The sequence below is a fragment of the Rhipicephalus microplus genome, unplaced genomic scaffold (assembly GCF_043290135.1).
Source record: "Rhipicephalus microplus isolate Deutch F79 unplaced genomic scaffold, USDA_Rmic scaffold_24, whole genome shotgun sequence".
Lineage (NCBI taxonomy): Eukaryota > Metazoa > Arthropoda > Arachnida > Ixodida > Ixodidae > Rhipicephalus > Rhipicephalus microplus.
Window position 1 is genome coordinate 5,129,704 of NW_027464597.1, and position 27,608 is coordinate 5,157,311.

Sequence of the window (27,608 nt, forward strand, 5' to 3'; positions counted from 1 at the left end):
CATTCTCTCCTCCTTTCGCTCCTCTCTTCGTCATATCCTTTCTTGCGATGTGTGTGCGTGTTTTTTTTTCTCGCTCTTTCACTGGACGCGCTACCCCCTCTCGCGCGCTTCGCGAGCCTCGCCAGCGCGGAGAGCGTCTGCAGCGTTCTGCGGTCCGTGCCTGCGACAGGAAACATCTGTCGGCGGCGGCGCAGCTGTGTGTTGTGTGTTTTGGTTCGTTTCGAACAAGGGACTGCTCCAAGAAGAGAAGTGCGTTTCCTCTCACGTGCGTGGTGTGCGCGTCTCTTTTTCTCTCACGGCATGATGCGCGCGGCTGCCGCGGGATTCGGATGGAGCAGCGCGTCTGACGCCGAGACGGCGACGACGTCGTGCGGTGCCAGCGGTGGTCGCCGAGGCGGCGGATCGTCGACGTCTTCGACCTCGGCCCAGCAGCGTGACGCCGCCGACCAGCGCGCCAAGGCGATGCTTCGCGAGGCGGTGGACGCCGTGGTGGAGAGCTTCGCCCGAGGCCCCCAGGGCTGCAGCCGAGGTGGGCCAACGCGATCACGCCGCCGCCGCCCCTGACCCACTCGCCATAAAGGGGTCGTTCGTCTCGGCGCGGACGCTGCCGCCGGCGGCACACAGGGTCGTCGGCCGTCGAGACCGGTTATTCGGGTGGCAGCACGTGCTATCGCGACGCTGCCGCGCCCGCTTTTTTCAGCTGGGGCTTGTATCTCGCAGAATGACGGCGACGATCGACGGCGCGACGCCAGAAGAATTAAAGCGCCGGTCGCGCAGCTGGCTAGCGGACTGAAACCTCGAATATCATGAGCCACATCCTGTGCACATATAACATCCAGGGCAACAAATTTTAGCGATTGCTCTAGAGTTAGCCAACACTGTCAAGAATGTGTGCAGGCAAACCCTGTTAATTATATATGTTAATTATATATAATGACAGCCACATATTCTTTTCGACAGGCGTCCTTACTATCATTAGCATCTTGTTCGACTATATCATAAACGAGAGGACATACCATCATTTATGAACAATCTGATGAGGCACATACATGTTTGGGTGTGAACAAGAGACCATTCTGACTGCTCTGGTTTTGGGGAAGACAGTATTGGTTTGGTATAATATTATTTTGTTCGCTTGATTACACCTATCATTTACATTGAGAACTATCCATTTCTAAGCATATATTGAATATAAACAATCTCATTTCTAAAAGAAAGCACTGCCTGTTTCATGGCCAATCTCCCACAATGGGTTGTGCCAGATTAATAAGGAACAACAAACCAGACAGCCAGGAATTGACATCATCCCTGGAACTAGGCCAGCCAAAACGTTCTTTTCTTCACACTCAAGTGTGCACATGCCACAGCGGATTGTTCGTGTTGTGTCAGTATAACTATCGTACACAATGCATAATGTGCGAAAACTGCCAGAAAAGAAAATGAGCATCAAAATTGGGCAGAATTGTGACGACTAGACAGGGCTGTATATTTCTGGCGTGTTCATATCTCAAGAAGTGCCTAACTCCGCAAGCTTTTTAGTCTTGCTCCAGCGTTCCTACTGACAAAAACGCTAGCTTCCCCTTTTTAAGCATATTGTCATGCATATATACAAGGCTCAAGTACAATGAAGTGTGATTTGGCATAAAAAGCCCACACAATCTTTGTTTTAATCACCGTTCAATGCGTACAGTGCTGTATACCCTTCAATCTTAAATTGCACTTAGTGGGCCATCCAATGGAAGATGTGTTGTGGCACAGTCTCTTGGTATCATTAATTTTCATGTACCAGCTAGTTTTCCACTCTACTGAACATATGGCACACGGTATTCACACCAGTATCCTGCTGTAGGTTCTTTCGTGAACTTTCTTGTGCATCCATACGTAGAGATACAGCAACTACTCTGTAAATGTAATTTTTCATACGAAGCGTATGGTCTGTGATTTCACCAATGATAATGCAGAAGTTCGATGCATACACCACACACTGTTCACTTTTAGCGAACATACCTAAATTCGGCTCCTTGGGAAGCTCTTTGGTTAACTTACAGATGAGCATTTCAATAAGCAGGAAATGCTTTGGAAGAGGCCATCTATTGAATTCTCACTACGCCTTTTTCCCAGGTTGATCTTGTGGGATTCGTGGTGCTTTGTCCTAAACAACAACTATTACAGCTACCGTTGCACCAAGCCTCACCTGTTGTAAACTGCTGTTTCCTAAGTACCTACAGTGTTCACTAGCAGCTTCATATCATGTGCTGTATTGTGTAAGAAAACTCTTTCAGCTGCTGTAAATTCTCGTGTTTCTAACCCGTGTAGCGTCTCGCTGCTTCTGAAATAGAGTATAGCTCATAAAAATGCCAGCCATCTCTCGATGTAAATTTTTTACTTGATTAATAATGCACAGGAGTCTTTATGATAAGGAGTTGCTTATGTAGCGACCTACAATCTTGTGACATTTCTCATAATGTTCACTGGTGCTTGTATTTTGAAGCTGTTGGTCAAGAACCAGTCAGAAGTTTTTTTTTTTTTGTTTTTCTCGAAATCCTCCCTTTAGGCATAGTGTGGTGTGAAAAATACACATGCTAATTAGGCTCATGTATGAAGTCTATATAATGATCAGTGGTAAGGCCCCTGGATCCAGTGGTGTTATTGAGGCTTACTGACAATCTCTTTAGTAAAGCAGTGGTTGTGTTCACTTTTACAAAGTAGATGTGGTGGGCCGAGCATATCGACAACATCTTTGATGTATGGCTCATCACAAAAGCTCTAGCTATTGCAAGCTGAATGTAAACTCTTGTCCTTAAAGAGGCAGTCAAGAAAAAAGTTAATAAACTAGTCAATCAGCTTCATTCATAGCAAGTACATGAATACGCATATGGTAAACTGACTCATGCAAAAGGAGGGCCCATGGCCAGAGTCTAGTGGAAGACCAAGGTCCTGTAAACTCCATGACAGGAAGAATAAAATTCCTTAGTCGTAAATAAAGCATTGTAGACCATGCAACAAATTATGGATTGATTATAGAATATCTAAGTAAATCACTAAAAGAAAACAGAAATAAAGATAGAAAGCATCATGTTCATGATATTAAGCATAAGTTTTCGAGGCGACACGTAATTCTTCCGGTCAGACAGATTCTGGTCAAAGGTGCTCTTAATTTATTTGTAACTTGAAGGGCTGCTGACACAAACATTTTCAATAAAGAGCATTGAAGACGTGCCGGTAAGCATGAGTGTGCCTTGAAAAATTCATTAAAACACGTTACCAGATTGATTGTGATTACATTCGGTTTCTAGTGCACCATGATCACAAGACGAAATGAGCTTCTTGTCACATGCTGATGCCACATATTGCAATGTTTTCATGGCTGCTCTGCTCTGAGGCTGTATTAATAACACAAAAGCAGCGATATTGTATCTTTTGGTGTGTGACATCATGGCAAGTGGCTGCACTGGTGCACGAGGTTACAAGAATAGGTACTGTGACCTGGCAACACACTAGCGTTGATCTCAGAATGTGTTACATGAGAAAATTCGCTTTAAAATCGGATAAAATATCTTATCAGCATTCACGTAGCTTCACACTCATTCAACACCATCTCTGGTATTTAGGAGACTTTTATGGTGGAGTAAAGTCTGCTTTGAAAATTGGTGTCAGTACTTCTTCAATTTGGGGCATTAGTACGTCACTCTGATACCCTGTCAGAAAGTCATATTTATTATGAGCATTGGCTTGGTGTGTCAGTGAGGACAACAGAATGAAATGTGAAAGGCAACATGAGCTTGAAATTTCGGTGACAGCTTTTTATGTTGCGCATTTTTACAGCATTTTCTGAGGTCAAGTTAACCTTTACCAGTAAAACATTAATTACTACACTTCATTGTAAAATTGTCAAAAACCAAGTTTAGCTAAAACAGAAGCTTGTGCATATTGGCCTATATTAAGGAAAGAACATGGAAAAACAAGGGAAGGTCAAGTTTCTCTAGTGCTCAAATGTTTTCCTTGACCACATGGCCCAAATATACCAGTTGTCTTTTGGATCATTCCTAGTGTGTCTACTATAAGCATACGTATGGGCAGTTTCTTCATCGGTGAGGGGAGGGGTAAGTTTTATCACAGCGTACCCCCATCCCTTTGCATAGCTTGAATTTTTGGAAGAACACTAATGATCGCAGTGGCAACTCTTTGGTTCCTGGCTTTGTGATGGGAAGTAAACCATTCTTGGAATGCAGCACGTGTGGTCCTTGGTCACCGTTATTGTAAAAAAAACTCCATTGCCATAACTGTACTCAATAAACAATAATAGTAAAAGACAGACTGCATAAAGGCTCCGTTGTTACCCCACTTAAATAATTAAGGGGGCTGCCCCCTAGTAACATCTAGACTATAAAATTGCTAACCACTGTATTGCTTGTGTTTTCCTAAATTCTTATCAAGGCACTGTTCTCAGCCCTCCTTGCTTGCCGATCTTTTCTGGAGAATCCAGTGTGGGACTATGGGACTACAACGGGGTGAATAGTGCTTTGCCCTTGAGTGACAAACTCATTGAATAGCGAGGTATGGTCATCACTGTATATGGAATTCCATAGCTCTGTTGTGCGTTAATAAATAAAAAGACTTTATTTGAACTCAGCATCAGAAAAAATTGTCATTAGATTTAAGTGCGGGCACTACGAGCACATTTTTCTTTAGCAAGAGTTAGACAACTGCAGTAAGGAAAGTCTATGATGTTGAGCTAAAGATGAGATGTTGAATTGAAAGAAATGGCGGGTTCCCTCTTTTGTGAACAAGCTACATAAGCAGACAATATAACACATTCCTTACAAACTACCCCACTAAGTTTGTGGGCTTGTCGGCATCCTAGCACCTTTTTTTTTCTTTCACCCTTTGTTCCTGGATTCAGCAGCAGCAAATGGTGAGTATCCGCATCATAGACCTGCAAGCCAATGAAACCAAGGATTGTTTAGGGAGCAATATTTGTAGTTGTTTAACTGTAGTACATTGATTGCAATATAAATGTTAAAGAAATTGAAGTGGGTAAAAAGACATTATTCTGCCAATAGCGGCTGAGCATACAAGCTTTGGATAATGCATCCGTAGGCCTGCAAGGTTAACATGAGCCAAAGTTGCTATGTATTTTTTGACATGCTAGAGCAAACTTGAGCTTTTTATCTGCCAGCAAACAAACTCCTAATCTTTTAATGTATATAAATTCATTTTTAATCAAGATGAGATATCTTTTTTGTAGTACAAATGCACTCATCATGGTCAGGAACCAAAGCGATGTACCTAACTGTTAAGATATTTCTTAATGTAAAATGCTGTTCAGACTTTACGAAGTTAAGGTTACATTTGATGGTCATCCTATGACTCTTTGTCTTTGAACCTGATTGCCTTAGCTGTTTGGCACTCATGGAAGCATTCCTTGTCACTGACTGTTGTCATGCATGGACAACATGACTGTAGCCCTGAGCACCGTAGTCGTGTGGCTGGTCGCATGAAATACATCACTCCTGTGGCATAGACATCACTCCTGTGGCATAGACGCACATCACTAAAGTCACGTGGTTTGATGCATAGACTACAACACTGTAGTGACATGGCAACAATCACACAAGCTAGGTCACTGAGGCCACCAGAATTACATAAGCAGTCACATGGACTACGGGAGCGTTGGTGTGGATTATGTGACTGCGTTCATGTGAACTAGGTAACTATAGCAAAAAGTCTTCAGTTGCAAGTAATACTGAAGGTTATCAAATGAGCATTGTTTTGCATGAAATTAGCATGAGTGATAGTTGTTCTGATTCCTGCATTTTGTGGTGACGTTATGGGACACTTGTAGAAGGGTCAAAACTGGCGCCTCATGTCCTGCTGTCTCTCTTGCCTGCAGTGAATGTGGTGGAGGCCCTGCAAGAGTTCTGGCAGATGAAGCGTCCGGGCGAGCCGGTGACGTACGAGCTCGTTCCTTCGTGCAGCCCGCCATATGTGTGCTACGTTACGCTGCCGGGGGGCAGCTGCTTTGGAAGCTTTCAGGTGAGATTACTTAACTGCACAGGGTTTCATAAATGTTTTAATGATAACACCTAAAAAGAAGGCAAGGAACTATTGGTCAGTGAAATTGGAAAACAGTAGTTCCAACATTTGAACTTAGGGTTAAGACAATGTGGATTAGAAATCAAACTTGGGTATCTAATATTCTAGTTATGGAAGAGGCAGATGTGTAGGTTCTGCAAGTACAAAGCACATAATCTGTGGTGGTCTATTGGAGTAACGAAAAAGTAGGGTTGCATAAACCAGAAGAATCCGTAACACTCTGGGATTAAAAGATCCCTGGCTGCGAAATTCTTGTTTGCATTTTTTCCCCTGTAATTCGTAGCCTTTAGTCTGGTAATGCCAAAATTGAAGCTTAAGTGCTCCAGTGCATCTTCTACTCACTGGGCCACAAAAATTCGATGGACATCTACCGGTATCCCAGTTTTGGACATACGTACGTCTGATGGAAAACCCCTAGAAATCTGCCAGCTGCACTATGGTCGTCTGTAGAATTCTTATGCGCTAAAAATTGTTGGTTTTTCAAATGTCCGATGAGTGACAAAAACTGTATGTTCGGACACAGGACGGATCTGCACTTAGCCCTTTCAGTACATAAACTGGACGTACCTGGAAATATTGTTGAAATTACCGGACATTCATCGGACATGCATTGTCTTATATGAGGCTTCACAATAGAGAGTTTAAGTGCTGGAGCCCCAAGCTGCTTGGGTACGTGAACCCTCGTGTTCTTTTGTATTCTCCAAATGTGGGGCGTTGAGTACAAAACAATGCGACAGCGTGCGCATGCAGGCAATTTGGAAGTATAGTGACACTAAAACTCTCTAACACAATGTTCATCCATGCAACTGGTGGAGGGTGCCACGTACGCACTACGTTTATGCAAGCCTCCATTTATTGGGCATGACAAGAGCGAACGTTCTATTATAGCACACAAACACAACTGCACCTTTAATGAACGTACTCCATGGTACAGAAGCGTAGCCATGGGTTGGCACATCCGGCCCATGCCCCCTTGAAATATTTTTTTGCCAAGGCATAGATAGTGCAAAATGACCATTTGCCAGCCCTGCCCCCTCCCCCTTCTTCCCGAAAATAAATTTTGCCTGCGCCCTGCCAGGTTTAATGCTTCAGTAGCATCAACTTGCCTGGCTTTTCTGACAATGTAGTATGCTGCAACTAAGATAAGGACACGGCAGATAGTACGGGGTGCAGCAATCTATAACTATTTTTAAAACCTCAAATGACTTTTGAAAACAATATAAGCTTTCACATGAAATTTCATGAACAATAACAATCATATGATGCACTCCGGGTCCTGTCAAAGAAAGTGCACTGAAGGTCGCATGAGCAAGCCGTCCCAGGCCCAATGTCTTGCACAAACAGCAGTGAAAAAAAGCTGAATACAAGAAAAAGTAAGTTAGCTACGTATGAGTTCGAAAACATGAGACAGATTTCCAATTACAGATCTGATAAAATGCCGTCATGTACAGTAAAAGCTCGGACGCATTTTCTCCAGCAACGAGAAAATGCATTCTGGTCAGTGTAAAGAATCTAGATATCTGATTTGTCACTTGCAGTTTTTGGTGTTCAGTGTTCACAGCCGACCATGCCTCTACAGGCAGCATGCTAGGCAAGAGATAACATCTGTTATGCTGTCACTTTTCAACTTGTTGAAGCTAAAGCAATAAGTGAATGCATCTTCCATAGCTTTGACCAGGTCTGGTAAGGACTCGGACGGGCAACAGAAGGCATGATTCTGCCGGAAGCAAGCTGGAATTCTCAGAGTGAAGCAACAACCTGCTACATTCGTTGCACTTCGTCTTTTTCACAATCTTCCGGGCCGCATAGCCACTGACGTAATAAGTGATCTGGGAGTCACTTTTGCGTCCAATGAGGTCAGTGTGGTCAGGGAGGGATTCAGAAGCATCAACCATGTCACGAACCTCATTGAGGAACCCTACATATAGCAGCTCATCCAGATTATTCTGCAATTTTATTGACTTATTGTGGATGCTCAGACATAGAATGCTGCTCAAAACTTCAGAAGGTATGTTTTCACTGGAGGGTGGCTGTGCCAAACTGTAAAAACTGAGGCAATTCACAGAGATCAAAAATTGTATCGGTGAAGGGTGATCATTTGATCCAGAAATTTGCTTCAGAATTCCAAAAAGATTTTAAGCGCGTCTTGGCAGAGGCGAGACGTCATCAAGTACTTATAGCCCAAGGTTTTCGTGACATAGTGCCGGGTGGAAAGGGTGCTGGTTAGAGTAACGCGGAGTCCTTCGGCAGTTGATTCACTCAGGAACCCACATTCCTTAGGTACAGCTTTTTCCCAAGTTGCTAAAAACCCGTTGATAACATGCTTGTAGCTACAGACAATGAATCTTTCGTCGAAATGAGCTTCACACACAACGTACTTCTTTTCCTGTGGTTTGTCAGCGCGAGGAAGCGCACGCTCCCAGGCCTTGCGCCATTCATCGTTGACGGGAGCAGAGAAGAGAGACGCTTTCTTCCCTTGTTTGCGGGCCGAAACATATCCCGCATTGCATCCAGGAGCCAAGCAGTGTGTTTACTGTTTATCCATCGCTGTGGCATGGTCACATTGGCACGTATTGATTCCAAACAAGTCCAAATAGGCAAAGAGTCAACGTTGCGACTTGCGAGCACACGAGCAAGCGAATAAAAGTGATGCACTAGCGGCTGGCGAGCGCTCTCGACCGATCACGGTAGCGACTTGCGCGGCGCTCGGCGGCGAAATGAAATACCAGCACGCCTCCTTTCAAGGCGCGGCCGGGACGATGCTGGCACCTCTCTTTCTAGCCATCATACCCATGCTACACCTACTGGTGTACTTCGTTTCTTGGTTCTTTGTGTTGTGACTTCGCGTGTTGCGGCTGTGTTTGTGTGCATTGCCGCCACGTCGCACTTCATGGCGACCGTCACAGGAGTTAAGTGGACACAGCAGCCAGCAAATGATCTTGAAAGAAAGGTTATGATATTGAAAGACGTGAACGCAGGTGTTTCTCAGCAGGAGATAATGAAAAAGTACGATGTTAAGAGAAGCACCTTAAGTGACTACGTGAAGAACAAAGAAAAAATTTTCGAGGCATTTGACAGCGGCTAATTCACCGGAAAACGAAAACGACTAAAAACAGCAGCACACCCGAAGCTAGAAGACGCACTGCTGCGGTGGATAACAGATATGCGGAACAGCCAGCTTCCCTTGAGTAGACCGTTGATCTATCAGCAAGTTGAAAGGTATGCACTGAGAATGAACATCGAATCTTTCAGTGCGTCTGAAGGCTGGTTTGCCCACTTTAGTGAAAGGCACGGGTTGGTCTTTGGAAACGTGTGCAAGGAAAAAGCAGCAGTGGATGAATGGCGTATTGCTGATTGGAAGACAACTGAGCTTCCCCAGTACCTGGTTCGTTATAAGCCTGCCAACGTCTTTATTGCCGATGAAACGGCTCTCTTTTTTGAAGCCTTGCCGGGCAAAACGATCACGTTCAAGGGAGACCCGTGCATTGAAGGAAAGAGGAGCAAAGAAAGGATCACTGTGCTTCTCGCTTCAAATATGTTGGGCACCGAGCGCCTGCCACTGCTAGTCATCCGGAAGGCTCGTAACCCAAGGTGTTTTAAGAACATTCACCACTTTCCTGTGCAATATCGCGCCAACAGAAAGGCCTGGATGACTTAGGTTATTTCCCAAGCTTGGCTGCTCCAACTCGACCGCCGCTTCTCCGCTAACAAGCACAAGGTTTTACTTCTAGTTGACAACTGCAGTACTCATACTAGAGTGACAGGGCTGGAGTGCATTGAACTTGTATTTCTACCTGCAAACACGACGGCTGCTCTGCAACTGCTGAATCCAGGGATAATTCAGCACGTAAAAAGCAGGTACAGAAAGCAGTACCGCAATTCACATTTTAGTGCATGTTTGGAGTGACACGCCGCCCGCGGTCATTGCGAATTCTTGCCGGCACAGCGGCTTTGTCCACCCTGGCGACTGGAATATTCCTCCAAAGGCCACTTTAGAGGACACCTGCGAGCTCACTGGAAATATGGACGATGAGGTGAATGACGCGTTTTGACTCTCTCCTTCCTAGTGGCGTCTAGATGTTAGACTACGTCGCTATAGACTATCATGTTGCCGTTGCTGGTCCGCTGACTGACGATGATATGTTATCGGAAGTGCTTGAGGAGAACCGAAATCACTGTTCCGATGATGACGGCCAGAATGAGCCGACACGACTTCGTCGCACCGTGCAGGAGGCCGCCGAAGCCCTCGCTGTCCTCGAGGAGTTCTGCGTTTGTTCTCGCGACAGTGAACGTGCGCCCCACCACCTGATGGGATGAAATAAGATCGTTCTGTCAGAAATTCTGACTGTGAGGCAGGCAAAAATAGCGCACTTTTTTAAGAGATAAAGGTTTGTTTGTGCCGTGCACATTTCTTTCTGTTTTCTTTCTGTTTTCATAGTCCAGTCGATAATTCGGTCAACTCGGACATTTTCTCTGGTCCCGTGAGATCCGAGTTAACGAGCTTTTACTGTATTTATAAATAACAATGAATCATAACTGTACTCAGGTAAGGCTCATATATATATATATATATATATATATGGTAGAACCGTTGCACTTCGCCAGTGACTGGCCAGCATAGTTGTAAGCAAGCTTGCCTACAAGTAGGTCGTCTTGTCGCTCTCACGCACGCGCCCACAAACGTGAGCTTTAACACGCAGAAGAACGATATTATCCAAAATAGGTCAAGTCAGTCTAGCTTACGATTTGCTCCAGCATGTGTTCTATAGCTACGCGTTTGACCAAGATTCAACCTCCAGCAAAGAACTGTCAAACTTACTATTTTCATTACAATTTTAAACTGTTATAGTAACAAACTGACAAAAAGTCAGAGCCACTTAATTGGACTTACCGAAAGAATTACATTATCCGAATGGGCGACGTTTAGCTGCATCCTGTATCGGCAACAAGAGTGGCAAGCAGATCCGGCCATTGAACTGAAATGAACCTTCAGTGAAAACACACAGTAGAACTTGTTTCACGGAACACTGATGTAAAATATGCAGACTATTACTTGACTCTGCATAACAGCTGCAGTAATCCATACAGGAAAGCTGAACACGCCACGCGATGACTGGTGGCTTACCGATTGAGCCACCGCACATCGTTGCAGGAGGCAGGACAAGTTTCATGTCCGCTCGATAAAAAACACGATCATGCAATTTCCACCAACATGCGTGACATTGTACTGTGTCACTGCTTACTCGAAGAAAGGAAGTGCCCAAAGCTGATGCCAGCTGGTGTGCACGCCAATGAGCATCTGCGTTTTGCTCACGTGTGGCACCCATTATTGTATCGCTCGTAGTTGCGCGAGCTTATTGTTGGAAGCGTCGTTATATGAGCGCCTTGGCTTGAAAAGAATATGCCACACGCACATCAATCCACCCAGTTTTTTAAACCTGAACGCGCTAGCGTTGACCGCCTAGTCCATGAGAATCTGACTAATTGAGAACAGCGACGAAATTATAAAATGGCAATACACGCGTGCACGGTATTAACAGTCTTCAGCTGCCATCTCCTAGGCTGTTTTGGGATCCAAACAACGGGAAACTGGGAATAGGGAATTAATGGTTCGCTGGTTGGCGCTTGCACGTTCAGGTTTAAGAAATGGGCAGCTGTACACTCGTGCTTCCGGTGTAAAGTCAGTTACTTTAGGGAGGTTATTAGCAATTACATCATTTATAAGTAAAACCTACGGTCACCGCTCTTTTGACATGACTTTTGGGTGTTTTGGCACTTTCTCGACGCAACCTTCTTAGAATCGTTGAGGTGGACGTTGACGTTATGAAGTTGTTTGACAGATCAAGCGAGCACATCTCAGGCACTCTTCTTCCTTTTTGAAAATGTCTCTCTAAGGTCTTTCCCTAGACCAAGGCGTATATAACTCTTTGTAGCTATTTCAAAAAGTCTTTAAGGTTTTGTTTCTTGGGATGTCCGTCTGCTGTCCAAATTATTGCGTCCATATGAAATCTTTTGTAAATATCCTTCGGATGTTCCAGACAGAAAACAAAATGGACGTAAAGAACAACTGAAATGCTATGGCCCTAGGTCATCCCTTAGATAACCGGCTCCAGACGTGGATGTTCGGCTATGATTCAAATGTCCTCTGGATTTTATGGCCCATTTGGATGTGAGAGAATGAGAAACATAGGGAGAAAAATTGAAATAAAGAGAAAAAGTACACAAAAAACTGGAAAGGACAACTTGAAAGAAAGGTGAGGAAACCAATTATAAAGAAAGAAGGCTGCCCAACTCTGCGCTTCCTTCACATTTGGCCACACTGGCATGAAACTGCCTTAATCACTTGTTAAAATTTACTATATTTGTAGCATGTAAGCCCATATAACAAGTTGTTAAACTTAACAAATGACTATTCAGTGTGAGGGTAATCTGTCCATTTAATCTTGAATCTAGAGTTCACGACAATATATATATATATTGCCACGTTCCTTTCCTCAAGTTTTTTTATCACCTCATTGCACTACGTTGAGTGCAAATCGCACCCACGATGTTCGAAAAGCTTCAGGGCTGTAGTAGATCGTTTTGTTAAAAGTAGGCACACTTCGTAAACATTACAGATTACTCTAGAACCTACGTCGCCTATAACGCCGGAACGTTCGATGGCAAGTGTATAAATGCCGACGCATTTCGCCGCTTGTCAGTTGATCAACAGCCGACGCTCCGTTCGCTTCAAGCCCTGTACCGATCCTGCCTACATGTGGAAACCTACTGGACGTCGAAGTTCATGGTGTTCATGTCCGATCTCTTGTCGACACGGGGGCGCAGCTATCGGTTATGAGCGCTGCTCTTCGCCAAAGGCTCCAAAAGGTCCTCACGCCCGCCGCAACGAGTACAGTACGAGTCGCCGATGGTAGCACTGCCTGTTATCGAAGTGTGTACAGCCCGTGTGACCGTTGGCAACAGCTCTGCTACTGTGGTTCATACAAGATCTTGCGCCAATTGTCTGACGTGAGGTACGAGATTGCACCAGATGACATGTCTCTGCTACCTCATGCCAACAGTGACATTGTTCACATCGCCAGGCTCAAGCCTTATATCCCCACCTCATTTGGTGCTCCATGATGTGCACCGGGATGGAGCTATGCCCGCAGGGAGGGTGATGTTGCGGTAAAAAGAATAAGAAAATTCTCTCCGATTGGAGGAAGACGGCGGGGCTTATCTCCGCCTGGGAAACCTCTGCGATCACTGTGAATACACCAAATTTGCAACCGTGGGTGTGGTTCCTTCTCGTAACAATATACACCTTCTCGTAACAATATACATAAAGTTGTTAGTATTCAACACTAAATAATATAGCCACGACATCTTCCTCTCGTTCAAATAATGCTAAATTCAAATAATGCCTTCTCCGGTCGCAGAAACCGTGGTATAGCACGAGCACTTAGCTGGACCCAGCTCGTATGAACCATGCGCTGGTGTTTTCTCGCGGAGAGGAAAAAGAAGACAGCTGGGCGTCCTCTTTGATGTTCGACTGACTTGTAGTTTTTTTACCACAGTCACTTTGAGTGGTGGCCACAAGTCTGCCCTTAATAAATACGTTTGTTTGATTTGTTCGTGTGCTTCAGCATCACTATATTTCTGGTGGAGGTTTTGTGTATGAGTTAGACAGCATAGCCCCGACCCCCTGCGAGTCAATCCTGTGGAGCAGAGACTGTGCACCAGAGGGCCAGCCGTCGTCCTTGAAGTTACTATAGCCTGAGTTTAGTCCTCTTCAGTTTACGCCAAGAGGAGCTCAGAGAATGAACACCGCCACAATGACCACTCAAGTAACACCAACGCAAGTGGTCGTTAATTAACCACTCAAGCAGTCAGTATTCCATGGCGACTCATTCCAAGACGTGGAAGACTGATAGGACCTGTTCGAGATAGTGGCGAGCTTGAATGGATGGAACGAGAGAGAGAAGCTTCGCAAGGTATACTTCATTCTGGAGAACTTAGCAAAGACCTGGTTTGAGAACCATGAATCCTCTTTGTCTACATGGCAAGAATTTTGACAAGTGCACCACAGACTGCAAAGAAAAGGCAGAGGCTGCTCTGCATACCAGGAACCAGCTCGCAAACAAAAGTGTGGCGATGTACATTGACGACATAATCCGCCTATTCAAACGTGCGGATCCCAACATGAGGGGAAGATGTCGTGGCAATATGATATTGAATGAGAAAGAAAGTTGTACAATGAGCATAATATTTTTCCCTTTTGCTTGGTCTTCAAGACGCTGGTAAATTGAGAAACGATAATGAATAATTCTGCTTCTAGTGCGCCTGCATGCAGTTTGTCTACAAAAGGTAGCGTTCTTGCAACAAGTCATTTTAGGCCAATCACTCAGCAGGAACAAAAGCGATGAAGATTTTTTTTCTTCAAGCCATAGACCGAGGTTGGTGCAAAGCTACATTATTACCTGTTTCAGCTTCAAGTTGAGATGTCCGGTCAAAGATGAACAGTTTAGTTCATCCTGTTGCTGATATCTCGTCGACCTGCTGTATCTCAGCTCTTTTAGAATATGGTGTCAGCATTGTGCTTTGTTCGGCGTCTCGGGGCATTAGCACGCTGGCAGGGCACCTGTGTGCGTATGTCAACATAACAAAAAAAGCTTAAAAACAATGGTTATTCTTTAGACTTGCTTTCCATTTCATCCTTGAATCATAGGAATAAATGGCTAGTGAATGCACCAAGATATAAGCTCAAAGTAGCCAGAAAATAGCCATGGCACCAATCTGAAATTTATGATGCCAGACAGGGTCTAAAAGTAGCCAATTTGGCAGAAAGAAGCCGCCTAAGGCAACCCTAGCTACCACTGCCCCCTTTTCTGACAAAGCTGAAATGGATGTGTAACCTTGGCTTTGTGATTGTCGGTCATATAATGACTCGCGTTGTCACGCTTGGCTTGACCACTGGTTGTGCTCCCGTTGTTGCAGAATTGTCCGACCAAAGCAGAGGCCCGTCGCAGTGCAGCCAAAATTGCCTTGGTCAACTCGGTGTTCAATGAGCACCCCAGTCGCCGCATCTCGGATGAATTTGTGGCCCAAGCAGTGCACGATGCCAAGGCCTCGTTTGGTGTGAGTGAATGCGACGTGAACGTCCTGTTTCATTGCTTTTTTTTTACTTGTAGATTTTCTACAAGGTTTTCATTAAGTTAAACACTGAACCCTTTCTCTGTCTACTTTTTTTTTTGTGCTGCTGCACACTGCATGCCAAGTGTTTTTTTCTGCATGTTACGTGGAAATTTTCTTAGCAGTGTAGCTGGATGCTGTCAGAGAGTAAATATCTCAGGGAGTCGTGCCAGTCTATATGCTTTGTCTTCTTCAACTCCATGCACTGGCACGTAGCAATATTTCTGTTGGGGATTATCGCATCAAAACAGAAGTAGCAATCGTTCATAAGCAGTGACCGAACGGAATATTTCACTTTAATAAATATAGTACATAATTAAATTACTGAATGATTCTCTTGTGATGGAAAGTTCCTGAGAGACTAATTATACATTTTATTTGGAGTACAAATCATTCAAGAGTTCCTGAATTTTTTCTTCTGTGAAATAGCACACACACGCGGCATGCTGACTCACTGTGGCTGCGCTGCTGAGATGCTGGCAAAAAGGCATGAGCAAGCAGACGATGATATTGCTGCGAGTGTTGCTTCAATGGGCTCAGTTTAAACCCACAGAGACTGTAAGCAATACTCAGTGCAGATCATGTCTCAGTGTTCGAGAACATTCACGTTTGCATTAGATAATTTTGTCAAGATTGCGCACAGGATGAGAACACTCAACATTGTTCCAGAGCTTCCGTGACCACTGACTATAAGCCTGGAAAGTTCGACATGTGATGTGTAAAAGACGGCGCATCCAACGATGATCAGTTTTTTGACGGCCGATGCTCTGTACGTCGCTATCAGTGCCAGTGTTCATAATGTTTGACTGGCATCTTCTTGTGAGCCTTGGCTATCGATTGGCAGCGTATTATGGTCATGTTCAAAAGGTCTCGCAGGACCCATTCAAGTGTTGTACTGTAAAAAGCCAATTAGCAGCATTTATGTGTATGGGCTTGCAGGCAGAATGTAGCTAATTCTAGTCAGCGTTCCTGCGTGTCAAAGGAGCGTCTGAGCTGAAGGTCAGACTATTTTGCCATCATGGTAGTGCGCAGCATACAGAGCTGGGATGGTTATCAGTTCAGCGCAGAATTTAACACTACACAAACACCTACTCTGGAAGTACATTAATGCTACATTAACTGCAGAATTTTGATCTCTAGTGCTCCTTCAAGAATTCACTCTGTGTCACGACAGCATTGTCCATGCTAGCATCATAAGCTTCACCTTCCGGCCCACCCACGATGCAGGGAAGCCAGGGCGTGGAGGCGTTCCGCTTCATGCTTGAAGCAAACAGAGGGCGCACCATGCTCGAGTTTCAGGAGCTGATGAGCGTCTTCCAGCTGCTGCACTGGAATGGCTCGCTGAAGGCAATGCGCGAGCGCCAGTGCTCGCGCCAAGAGGTGCTTGCGCACTACTCTCGCCGGCCGCTTGACGACGAGCTGCGCACCCAGATGGCGCTCGACTGGGCAGCACGCGAACGCCAGCTGGGGCCGCCGGGTCGCGTGGCGGCCGAGGCGGCGGCCGCTCGTGCCGAGCTCGAAGCGGCACGCCTCGCCGGTCGCGAGTTGCGCTTTCCACTCGAGAAGCAGCGCATCCTGGCGATGGCGGCACGCATGAGCAGCGATGGCCCGGCCGTACTGTCGAGCCCTTGATTGGGGAGCCTGTGACGGCTTACACCTAATTCAAGATAGAGAGAGTGACTTCAGCTGGACTGTGCATTCATTCCCCGTGCTGTTGCACTGTTCGTCGATGTAGGGGGGCCATCAAAGTGCCAAACGACACCTAGTTTCCAAGCGTGGGCAGCAGCAGGAACCACAACTGCCTTCTGCTGGCTAGTGGCACCCGACAGCCCTCTTCTCATTGAAAGGCTGAAGTGTTGTCTGATCTCCACTGCCAATCACCCGATGCAGCGTCGTCCTGGTGTGAAGCTGGTTAGTGAATGCCGCCATCTTGTTCGTTTATGTGCCTTTTAGCTTTTACTTATCAATGAGCTGTGGTTGCTATAGGGGTTGGTTGTGGGCTTGTGATGAGCTTTAGTACCCCTCTTTTTTTATGTCTGTGTCCCACTTTACTGCAGAAGACTTAGTAAAAAATGGTGAGTGTCTGCATTTAGAAAGCTCGATACAGAACAGACAAAAAGAACAAATGCTGTCATTGCCCAATTTTACGGAGTCTGAACATCCTATGTGATTTAATGTCTACATTCAAGTGCACACGTGTTCAAAATAGGCCAAGGTGAGAGAGGATACACCGCTTGCTTAAGTTATCTGCCACAGTTCTATTGAGACACATGCAAGAAGGTATGCTTCGTACGGTCATGTTTGTAGTAGTATACTTTAAACGTTCGTTTTATTGATCATATTCAGCCAAGCTTTGGAATCTAGACCTGTTACCATCTAGTAACTAGCTTGGCCATCTTGCAAACTTCAGCGGATGGAAACAACTTCAAGTGCCCCACAATAAGTGCCTCATGTAGCCAAGTGCCAACAGAATAATCCAATCCGAACAATTTTGAACTTTGTTAAAGCTAGGAATCCACTAATGCAACCATTTATTTTCTTGTATTTCATGTGCCAACTCAAATGTGGTGAACCTTGCTATCTAAAGCAGACTAAGTTAGGCTACACCTCATCGCACCAGCTTGACGCAGGGCTCTGGAGGCAAGAGTTTATGTTGGCCGATTGGAACCAAAAGTGAGAATGGGAGATGGCTCGTCTGTTTATTAATGTCATTAACTCTCAAATGAAGCATCTGTTCAACAAGTGCTACGCAGCGGGCAATCTGTTGCAAACAGTGGAAGAGTTTTTGTAGTTGTTTGTTCTGGTTGACTCTTCACGACCAATACCTTTATGCTGCAGTGCATTGAGTTTGTGAGATGGGCTGTTGTTACATGGGGTCAGTGATTTAGCACATTTTTGCATTTCTTTACTGAGATCTGCTCTACCGTTTGTTGAGAAAGCTTGTCATAAAGCATTTGGCAGTGTTAATGAGCACTAGTTTCTCGGACTTTGCCAGCCTGTGACCCACCTGCCAGATCCATTGAAATACAGCTGTAGTTGAAAGAAAGGGCCTTTTTTTGTTTCTTTCAAGATCACATGAAACCATGAAAAGTGAACTTTTGTATCATGGAGCTGGCATGAAACATCCGCTGCCATACGTAGTGCCAGCCTCTTCACCTTTTTTTTCTGATTCTTGTTTTTTTCCTTTTTTATTGAAGAACTGACTGAATGAAGCTTATGCCTGGCATGCATAATGGGACATTAGGTTTGAGAACTTATCACTCGAACCTTTGCCAGCTTTCTGGAAAAGGCAGCTTTGTCACTTTTTTTAAAGTATGCTTCAGCGAGACATATGAACTGTTTATGAAAAATAGAAGTGCATATTCATTCCACAACAAATTTCAGTTAGAGGTACTATTTGCTGGCACCTCAAAATATTACTACACTACTTAGCATAGTTTTCATTATTGGAATAAAAGGAAGATCTTCCAATGGTAAAGGTGCGTGTGTGCACTGTTGCTGCTCTTTCAAAAATGTATCTGTCTTAATTAAAAATGCATAAAGAATTAACTATGGGTTCTGATCTTTTTGGGATTGTATAAAAACCTTAAATTGAGCAGGAATGCTATCGACATATTGTGCTCTTGGGCTGTGCTTTTAAGTGGACTTGAAGAGGAAATGAACTGAACTTATATCGATAGGTGCAGCTACGAAATCGCAAAGAAGTCAATCTTATTGTGACTCGAAACTCGCTAACATTGTCTCGTGCTTTTGCACAACCTCATGCATTAGATCTCCTCTTGACATTGTGAGCTCTTGTATGTTCAAAAGTGATGTGTAAGTAAATATTACAATACTTTATTGCATACATTTCAACATTAAGTGAAGCGTAAACTTAACAACACGGAAAGACTTGAGCCAAAATGAATAAATATACCATAAAAACATGGATTGCATGTGAAATTAACATACAGATAGGTCTGCCATGCATATTTTGTATTTATACAAAAATATTCATTTTGTTACGAACAGTGCAAGTAGGAACTCAAGAACAGCATTATTATTCTTGACTTGTTTGGTGTATTTCTTGAAGTTTATTTTAAAGTAAATGAAAATAGATTGGTTGGTTGTATCAGGTTTTTTGATGAAAATGCTACCATCGCTATACTTCTCCAACATGAGGTGTTTTTTGGTGTATGTGGGAAGGTATAGGAATACATTTTAAGAATTTTATAGAGAAGGTGTGAGACTTGATGCTCAACATTTACGGCTTTTAGGAATCTGATAAGATTTATTGGTTATATTTCAGAGTTGTCTCCTATAAAAAAGATGGGATAAAATAAGATTTCTTATAGTGTAAGGGCTTAAAAAGCTCTATCCATTCCCTATTTAGTTTTGTAGATTAGATAAGGTTTCTTCACAGCTCTGACAAGTCGGTTGCTGTTTTTTTTTTTATGTAGAAGATGATTCATTTAGCAGTCCCAATTACGGTAGTAGTTTGGCACCGAACCACTTCTATGAACTGTTCCTAGTGTCTACAAGATTTCGATTTTCTGAGCATTGGTTTGATAACATGAAGTTTGTCATTTAAGTATTTATCCAGCTTTAACTGACGTTTGTTCACTGCTCATCAGAATGCTACTGTATAGTAGGTAGACGGCATTTCCAGGTCTTTGATGGTTATTTTCGATGCCATGCATGCACTCTTATCTGCTCCTTCTTTTCTGCTTATATTAACATGGCTCAGAATCTAGCAGAATTTTAAAGCTTTCCTGATTTCACTGTACATGAAAATACACTAAGGCCTCGTTGTAACAAAGTACACCATACATAAAAATAGCTTCTGTTATATCCCTTTAGAACCAGTGTCCTTGTTTGTAGACTTATGCTTTTGCCATTTCTTCGGACTGCTGGTAAGGAAGAGACTGCAAGCAGTAAGCTAATAGTAAAGTAAGCATTCCTGTTGCCTCATGTTTGTTTACACTACTTCTGGTTGAAATAGGTTGAAGTATTTATCTAGACAAAAACACATTGACGAAGGCAATAACTTCTTTGACGAGACATTGGATGCGAAGCGTATCAGTGGGAAATAAATGTTTTTTTGCCTTTTAGGAATGCTTGTTGGCAGATGATAGTTATCGCATGTAATTTGAGTGGGTCATTGAATGCTGCTTGTGAAAAATAAAGCATGACTGACTGTACAATGAGTAGATAATTACATACATTGTAACTATAGTGAATTGCTGTAGTATACTTATAAGTTATTCTAACACCTCCACTTGCTTTACATTTGGTCTCCAGAACATTGAAGTCAAGTTATATGAGTTTTTGCATTTCTGGCATTTGACCATAACGTATGTTGCAAAGGTATGTTCGGTAAGTCATTATGAGCATACATTCATAATGGTGGTGATATTGCTTATTTACTTCATTATAACTGATAATTCGTTATATTGAGGCTCGAATCTACAAGACTCTTAAAGTATCACTGTTGGATTTGCAACTTTTGCAAGTGCATGAGTCAAGTGCTTGCAGTCTCAACTAATGATGATCGCACAATATGGGAGGTTGTGCGGTATCCACCTCCCTACCGAGATCTTTCACTTTATATACACTAACATTTCTATTAGCTGCATATATAGGGTGTCCCACATAACTTTAGCCAGAGTTTAAAAATACGCCGGAACGCGTAATTACGACGCGACCAAATGCATGTCGCTCACCCTTGCCTGGAGTTAGATAATTTTTTGTGTTCTCAAATATTATTAATTAGATATGTTTAATTAACTAACATTTAAGAAATGAAGATAGATAAAAAATTTCAATGAGAAAGTTGTAGATCGGTTTGCAAAATGTCCGATTGGACAGTTTTGAACTTTATATGTGTTAGGTATTAGTGTTTTTCTGCTAATTACAAATGCCCACGAAATACAAAAAATACCACGTGACAAACCCGCTCGTGCGCCAGTGCGCACAATGATTCTAGTGCTCCCTAACATTCCGCGTACGAACAGCCATAGAATTTGCCCCATTGTGCTGTCTCCGCAGGGCCGCAATGATGTTGGTGCCTTTACGATGAACACATGTTACTATCGGCCACAAAAACGATAACTGCTGTGACTACTTATCGCTGTCATAAACTAGTGCGAGGGAAGCGTGTAGTTTGTACTCGGAACGTTAGAGAGCACTAGAATCATCGTACGCACTGGCGCATGAGCGTGTTTGTCTTTCTCATCTACAACTTTCTCATTGATAGCTTTTATCTATCTTTGTTTCTTCAAAGGTTAGTTAATTAAACATATCTAATCAAACAATATTTGAGGACACAAAAATAGTCTGGCTCATTCCAGGCAACGGTGAGCAACATGCATTTCGTCGCGTCATAATTACGTTCTGTAATATTTTTAAACTCTGGCTAAAGTTACTTGGGACACCCTGTATGCATATGCCTTGCAGTGCAGATGTGTTTAGGTCACTCTTTACAAGATTATGGGACAAGTTAAAGGTATCATATCATTGGCTAAGCAGTCTTTCGTAGAAGCCAATTGCAAATCTCTCAGTAAGTTCGAGAAACTTGACGTTGCGAGTCTCTTACTGACTACGCATTCAAAATTAGCAAGTTTAGTATAGCATTGTTAATAAAACGTGCATTCTGAGTAATAATGAATGATCCACGATAATCTTGATGGCTGAGTAACGTTGCAATGTAGCTTCTTTCTTTCCGATGTTTACACTTCCTCAGTATGTGTAGAGAGAACAGATGTACGATGTTTTTGGCCTTTAACACTTAGTCCTTGTCTAATGTCATGCTTCTTTCACTGCTATTTCTTAAGATTTCCTTATTTTGCATGCTGTTAAAGTCAATATTGATCACCACTTGGGAGTGCCGACGAGTTTGGAAACGGCATCATTATTGCAGTGAGCACTACACAATGCAATAGACATACCATAGAACTTTGACAATACCCACGCAGATAAGTTTTGTAGACAACGATACTGTAGGTGTGAAGTGTGGACGGATGGCTGCCCAGCTTACCTGTGATGAGTCGTCAGTTTGCGCACAACGATGCATAATTGTGTTGTTGCTGATAATGTGGTAGTCATGAGAGAATGACTGTGCTGAAGGTAATCATTCTGTGTCGACATGAATTTCAACATGTCTGGCACCAGTGCCCATTTTTTTTTCCTGTGAGACCTGAGTTTGGTGGACGTTTTGTGATTCGTTGAACGCTGGTCATTGTATGGAGTGTGACTGCTTCTGTACATCATGGTGTCGAAGAGTCTTGAAAGTTTTTTAGTGCCTTCTGCATGTGCTCGCTGAATGGAGAGTGACGCGCAAGTTTCATTTGCATGTTTGATTGCCCGTATCTAACTGATGTATTTATTTTGCTTTTAGACTTTTAGAGCTTTGGCCACATTTACGGTGTTCATATGTATACAGTGCAGTGTGTCATAAATATCCAAAAAGCGCAGAGAGCTTATGAAGAAAAGTTGCGCTTTAGAGTTGCATGAAAGCGACAAACATATTTAAATTTTACCTTCCTGTTGATGAAATATTTGTCTACACTGCTTGTAATTTGAAATAGATAGGGGAGAGAAAGCTTTGCTTTAAAGGGGCACTGAAACACTTTTTCAAGTAACCATGGAACAGATTCACTCAAAGAGCTTATTGCCTCACGAATTCAACACCTCAAAAACTTTAAGAATACGTCCAGTACGAGCGGAGTTACAATGACTTGCCATAGGCTGCTATCGCATTCTTCCTTCTCTCGTCCCGACAAAAGCACTAGAAGCTGAGCAGGGAGGGATGGCGTGGACAAAAAAAATGTGTCATGCATGCCTCGTGACCTTGAGAGCATTTTCTTTTTTTCTTCAAAAGTGTGGCTTTTTAGGGTGATCGTGCGCGCATTCTAGTGAAGTGCGCACGTGCATCACTAGCAGTCGCGGCCTTTCACCACAATTCGTGGCCTCCCGCGGTGATCTCTGTAACAACCGAGTACGCCGTGTTCAATTCAACCAATGGCTGATAGATGGCCTTTTGCGCGCAATTTTCGAGGGTCTAACGAAATTTCTTGAGAGAAGAGAAAGATATTTTTTGCTGACTTTGATAATTTATTGTGAATTCCAGGCCGCATGCTACGCTATAATATTTGGCTCACGTGTTCTCGGGAGCCTTTATTACGGATCAGCATCGCTCTCTGATCACGCTCAAAAAGTGTTGCAGGGCCCCTTTAATGACGAAAATAGTTAGCAAATTATTTATGTTGACTCCAGCAACTTGTTTCTAGCATCCATGGTAATAACAATTGTTCATGGAATGTTGCCACAAAGTTGAGAATGTTCTCTCAATATTGTAAACATGGCTACAATGTGCGCTACATGCTAGAGGATAGCATCTATTAGTGATTGCTCCCCCTCCCCCCCTTTTTTTTTTGGAGAAGTCCATCTCTAATTCTGCTGTATTTTTTAACTTTTATGTTGTAGTACGCCTGAAGTTTTTGAAAATGTACCTGTCTTCTCGAAGGACATGAAAACATGACCTTCCTGTCACGTTGAGTCCACGTTCGCGTACTTGAAGAGAAAACCCAGCTGACAAATGTGCCTCCAATGTTGACCATTTTGTTTTAGCCGAGGGGTACCAATTGAGCTTGTAGTTTTGCCTTTGCACTTTTATACAGCATTTTTACTTATATATACTACAAATACTATATGTATACATACGCTTTTTTTTTGCGGAATGGGAGCCTTTTTTTGCGACTTCGAGCTGGAAAATTGTCGGCCCAGTGCCCGAGTGATAGTGAGTAGTAGAAGAATGCATGTCGTAGTTATGGCCTGTCTTGTTTCGATTACAGATGGCATTTCTCTGTCGAGGGGTGGCCTTTTGTGCTGTGGTAATCTAGTCTGTGATCCGATTCATGGGCTCCATGAATCTCTGCCGGCTGTGTGAGTGGTTTGTGCCACAAAGAGGGATTTTGGGGGATGGTGGTACAGTGGCGTGAAGCCACTTCGTGATTGCTACCGCGAGCTTCCCAGTTCTTCCTAGTCCGCAGTTCCTTCTGTAGGGATGTCCTGACTAAACGGCACGTACTAGCTGACCTTCCTTTCACTCTTGTGGAATGATGCGCTGTCATTGAATCTCTTGCTCATGGTATTCTTATAAGGCGTTGCTTATGCCTGCATACGAGGTAATTAGTACTGAGAATACTTAAGATGTGAAGGAGCCTGGACATCAGATTGTACTAATACTTGCAGTAAACATAATTAGTCAATGTTCTCCATTTTGCTATGAAATGTTGTGTTGAAGCATTGGGGAGTTTGATGTGCTACAACAATCAACATTGTCTCATTGTCCATAAGAGTGGCATCATATTTTGAGCCGCAGGTCGCGGGTTCAAATCCCTGCTGCGGCGGCTGCATTTCCGATGGAGGCGGAAATGTTGTAGGCCCGTGTGCTCAGATTTGGGTGCACGTTAAAGAACCCCAGGTGGTCGAAATTTCCGGAGCCCTCCACTACGGCGTCTCTCATAATCATATAGTGGTTTTGGGACGTTAAACCCCACATATCAATCAATCATATTTTGAGCCATAAATTTAATTAAAACAGTTTTATTATGTTGGCTCACATATAGTGTCGAGTTCCAAATGTATTTTTCATACATTTTTAGAGCTATTTCATAACTGACTGTCAAGCAAGTAGAAATTAATCCAACAGTCCAAAAAATTCGGCGTTGCACTTTGGCGTCCTGTTCCCCAAGGTCCTCTTCTACTCAGAACACGCCTAATATAAACAACCCTTATGTGATGCTTGGTTGTGTCAGGTGACCTGTTGTGATGGTGTGATGATTGTGGTTTTGTGTTAGTAATCACAAGCTCGCAGATCTGACTCCATCTACAGTAGCTTCCCTTTAGGAGTAGAATAAATTTGGATGCCCACTCAAGAACACCTGTTATATCTTTAATCTCGAGACCCTGCTATCTGTTAATATGGTTGATTGGGCGAGTTGGGGATACATGATGTTTTGAAATGAGAGTGCACTACTTAGACGTGGACAGAAAAACAGAGACAAGCGCTTCACGACTTCCTGTATCATATCCTGTGTGCTTTGCTTAAGTTTCAAAACCAATATTCATGATCAGGACTTAGACACATGTGCGTTGTGTAGCACCATCTCTCGTCAGTGACAGCGGTGGCCCGCTGTAACTGAATTCCCCATTCAGTTATGGCAGGGGATTGTTGTGCCACCAAGAGAAGGCATCACGTACATATTTCCCCGAAAACTGAGAATATTCATCTTTATTTTTTGACTGGCTAATATAAAAACAGTGTTCACAACCTGACATATGCAGTTTCTGTAAATGCTGTCGAGAGCTCCTTCACATCTTTAATGTCAAGTCTTTTTTTTTGTTTGTGTAAAACGCCAACTTTTTTTGTCCGTGCTCTTTCTGTTTCTCATTCCAGCAATGTTTCATCAACTTCGTTTTTGTGGAAAGGGAGAACTGCGTTTTGTTATCGTCTTGTTATAGCAAGCGTGCTGTGTAGCTTCTGGTTGTACTAGTGTGTACTTGGAAGCTGTACGAAATGGGCTGACAAATTTAGACACAGTCACCAGCAAAGAAATAAAGTGCTTTTACACTGTGATTTTCAGTTTCAATAACTTCCTCAACGCTGATTTTTAATTTTTGAAAAACCGTTGTCAACGAAGTCCGAGCAGCTTGTAAACATTTAGAACATTAAGACCTTGGTAGCATTGTATATACAGAATAAACTAAAACTGCATCAGACTAAACACTGCATTAAGAGTATGCCCACATGTACCATGCAGTCACAAGATAAGACTATCTTGCTGGGAGCTTAAGGCAATGTGCATACCCTGTGTTACACAGACTAAGCCACAAATCGCTTTGTATAACTTGGGGGATCTGGTGCATCAAATAAAGGTAGTGCACAGAAAGACACACAGGAGATAAGTAGATGGGACGGGCACTCCTTACCAACCAATTTTATTATGAAAGAATTGTGGGAAATATACAGATCCCATGTCACTAACGTACGTTCTGTATATTGGAAATAAGAGAAACTAAGCAATTAAAAGGCAAAGGGCATGACACCGTCGACCTGTGGCATCGACGGCAGCGAACATGCCAATAATTCTGCCAGAAATGCCCATGAAAGTGGTGCACAGGAATCCATTTCATTATAAAGAACCAATGCAGCATCAACGATTCGTTCACTAGCACGTGATATAACTCACTGAATATGCAACATGACCGGCTTCCTGCATACCGGCTCTCACTGTCTGGATCCGTCACCCCAACTTGAAATTCTATGCGGACTATCTCAATTCAAAACAACTGCCCTGGGCCCCTTGTGTCTTGGAGTGTGATACACGAACCGTTTTGCTTACCGGATCAGAATGGCTGACAGTGCTGTGTGGGATCCCTGTGGCAGTGAGGAAACCATTGCACACATTCTTTGGATTGTCCTCATTACAGCTCCCAAAGACAACAGCTTTCGGCAATGTTAGCACAGCTTGATGACTGGCTGCTTTTGGAGCAGTCAATTTTAAAGTGCCAGATTGTTTGAGCTTCCTGGAAGAAAGCGATGAAGGCACTGCTGAAGCTTCTGCAGGCAAAGAAGAAGAATGGCAATTTGGGCTAGTTGGTTTGAATTCATGGTAATAAGGACTGCAGCGCGAGCACGAATGTGCTAGAAGAAACAGACGAAAGTCGAGGCACGGAAAGCAAAAAGGGCAACACGAGCGCTGACTACCAACTGAATTTTATTATTCGCAGCACACATGATAATATATACAACAGGCAACCTTTTAACAGCAAACGTGAGCAACGTGACATATTCTGGGGAATGGTCTGATAAAAAGAAGGTACAAAAATGGCTAACCCTTATCTAAAAGCGCGAACTCTTTGTCATGCAAGGCCACCGAAGGTTGGCTCACGCATCCGTCACCATTTTTTCTAATAAAATACGCTTCAGCTATTTCCCGAGTTAACTTGTCCATGTGGCGTGCCAGCACACTCACGCCCGTAGATTTGTATTACTCCATTCCTCAGAGCACATTGTTAAATTATGTTAGAGATCGTATAACCAAGGATAATCATGAAGATTTGTTCATTAATGATAGTGGCATCAGTGTTAACTCTTTCATGGAACTTTTGCTTTTCTACTTGAACTCCACTTTTGTGTCGTGGGGAGGGTCTCTTTATAGACAACGTAAGGGAGTTTGCATTGGGTCAAGGGTCGCCCCGGTTCTGAGTGACATTTTTCTTGCCAAGATTGACACCATCCTCAGTGAAAAACTTGTGGATTTGGTGCAAACCACTTTCAGATATGTGGACGACTATTT

General features: G+C 43.4%; 1 protein-coding gene across 1 annotated transcript; it reads left to right on the plus strand.

Annotated features, from left to right (window-relative positions):
* The first annotated feature begins 70 nt into the window (after positions 1-70).
* On the plus strand, positions 71-25,885 carry LOC142786493 (protein limb expression 1 homolog). The gene is made up of 4 exons (XM_075884210.1): positions 71-529; positions 5,894-6,036; positions 15,073-15,213; positions 16,495-25,885. Exons 1-4 carry the CDS (start codon positions 301-303, stop codon positions 16,897-16,899), a joined length of 918 nt encoding a protein of 305 aa, XP_075740325.1. The 5' UTR covers positions 71-300; the 3' UTR covers positions 16,900-25,885.
* Positions 25,886-27,608: the final 1,723 nt, after the last annotated feature.

Bases quoted from the DNA above. Each gene is read 5' to 3' on its own strand.
- LOC142786493 (XM_075884210.1), top strand. From the start codon at position 301: ATGATGCGCGCGGCTGCCGCGGGATTCGGATGGAGCAGCGCGTCTGAC. The intron at 530-5,893 runs GTGGGCCAACGC...TCTTGCCTGCAG, and splicing joins CCCCCAGGGCTGCAGCCGAG to TGAATGTGGTGGAGGCCCTG. The intron at 15,214-16,494 runs GTGAGTGAATGC...CCCACGATGCAG, and splicing joins ATGCCAAGGCCTCGTTTGGT to GGAAGCCAGGGCGTGGAGGC.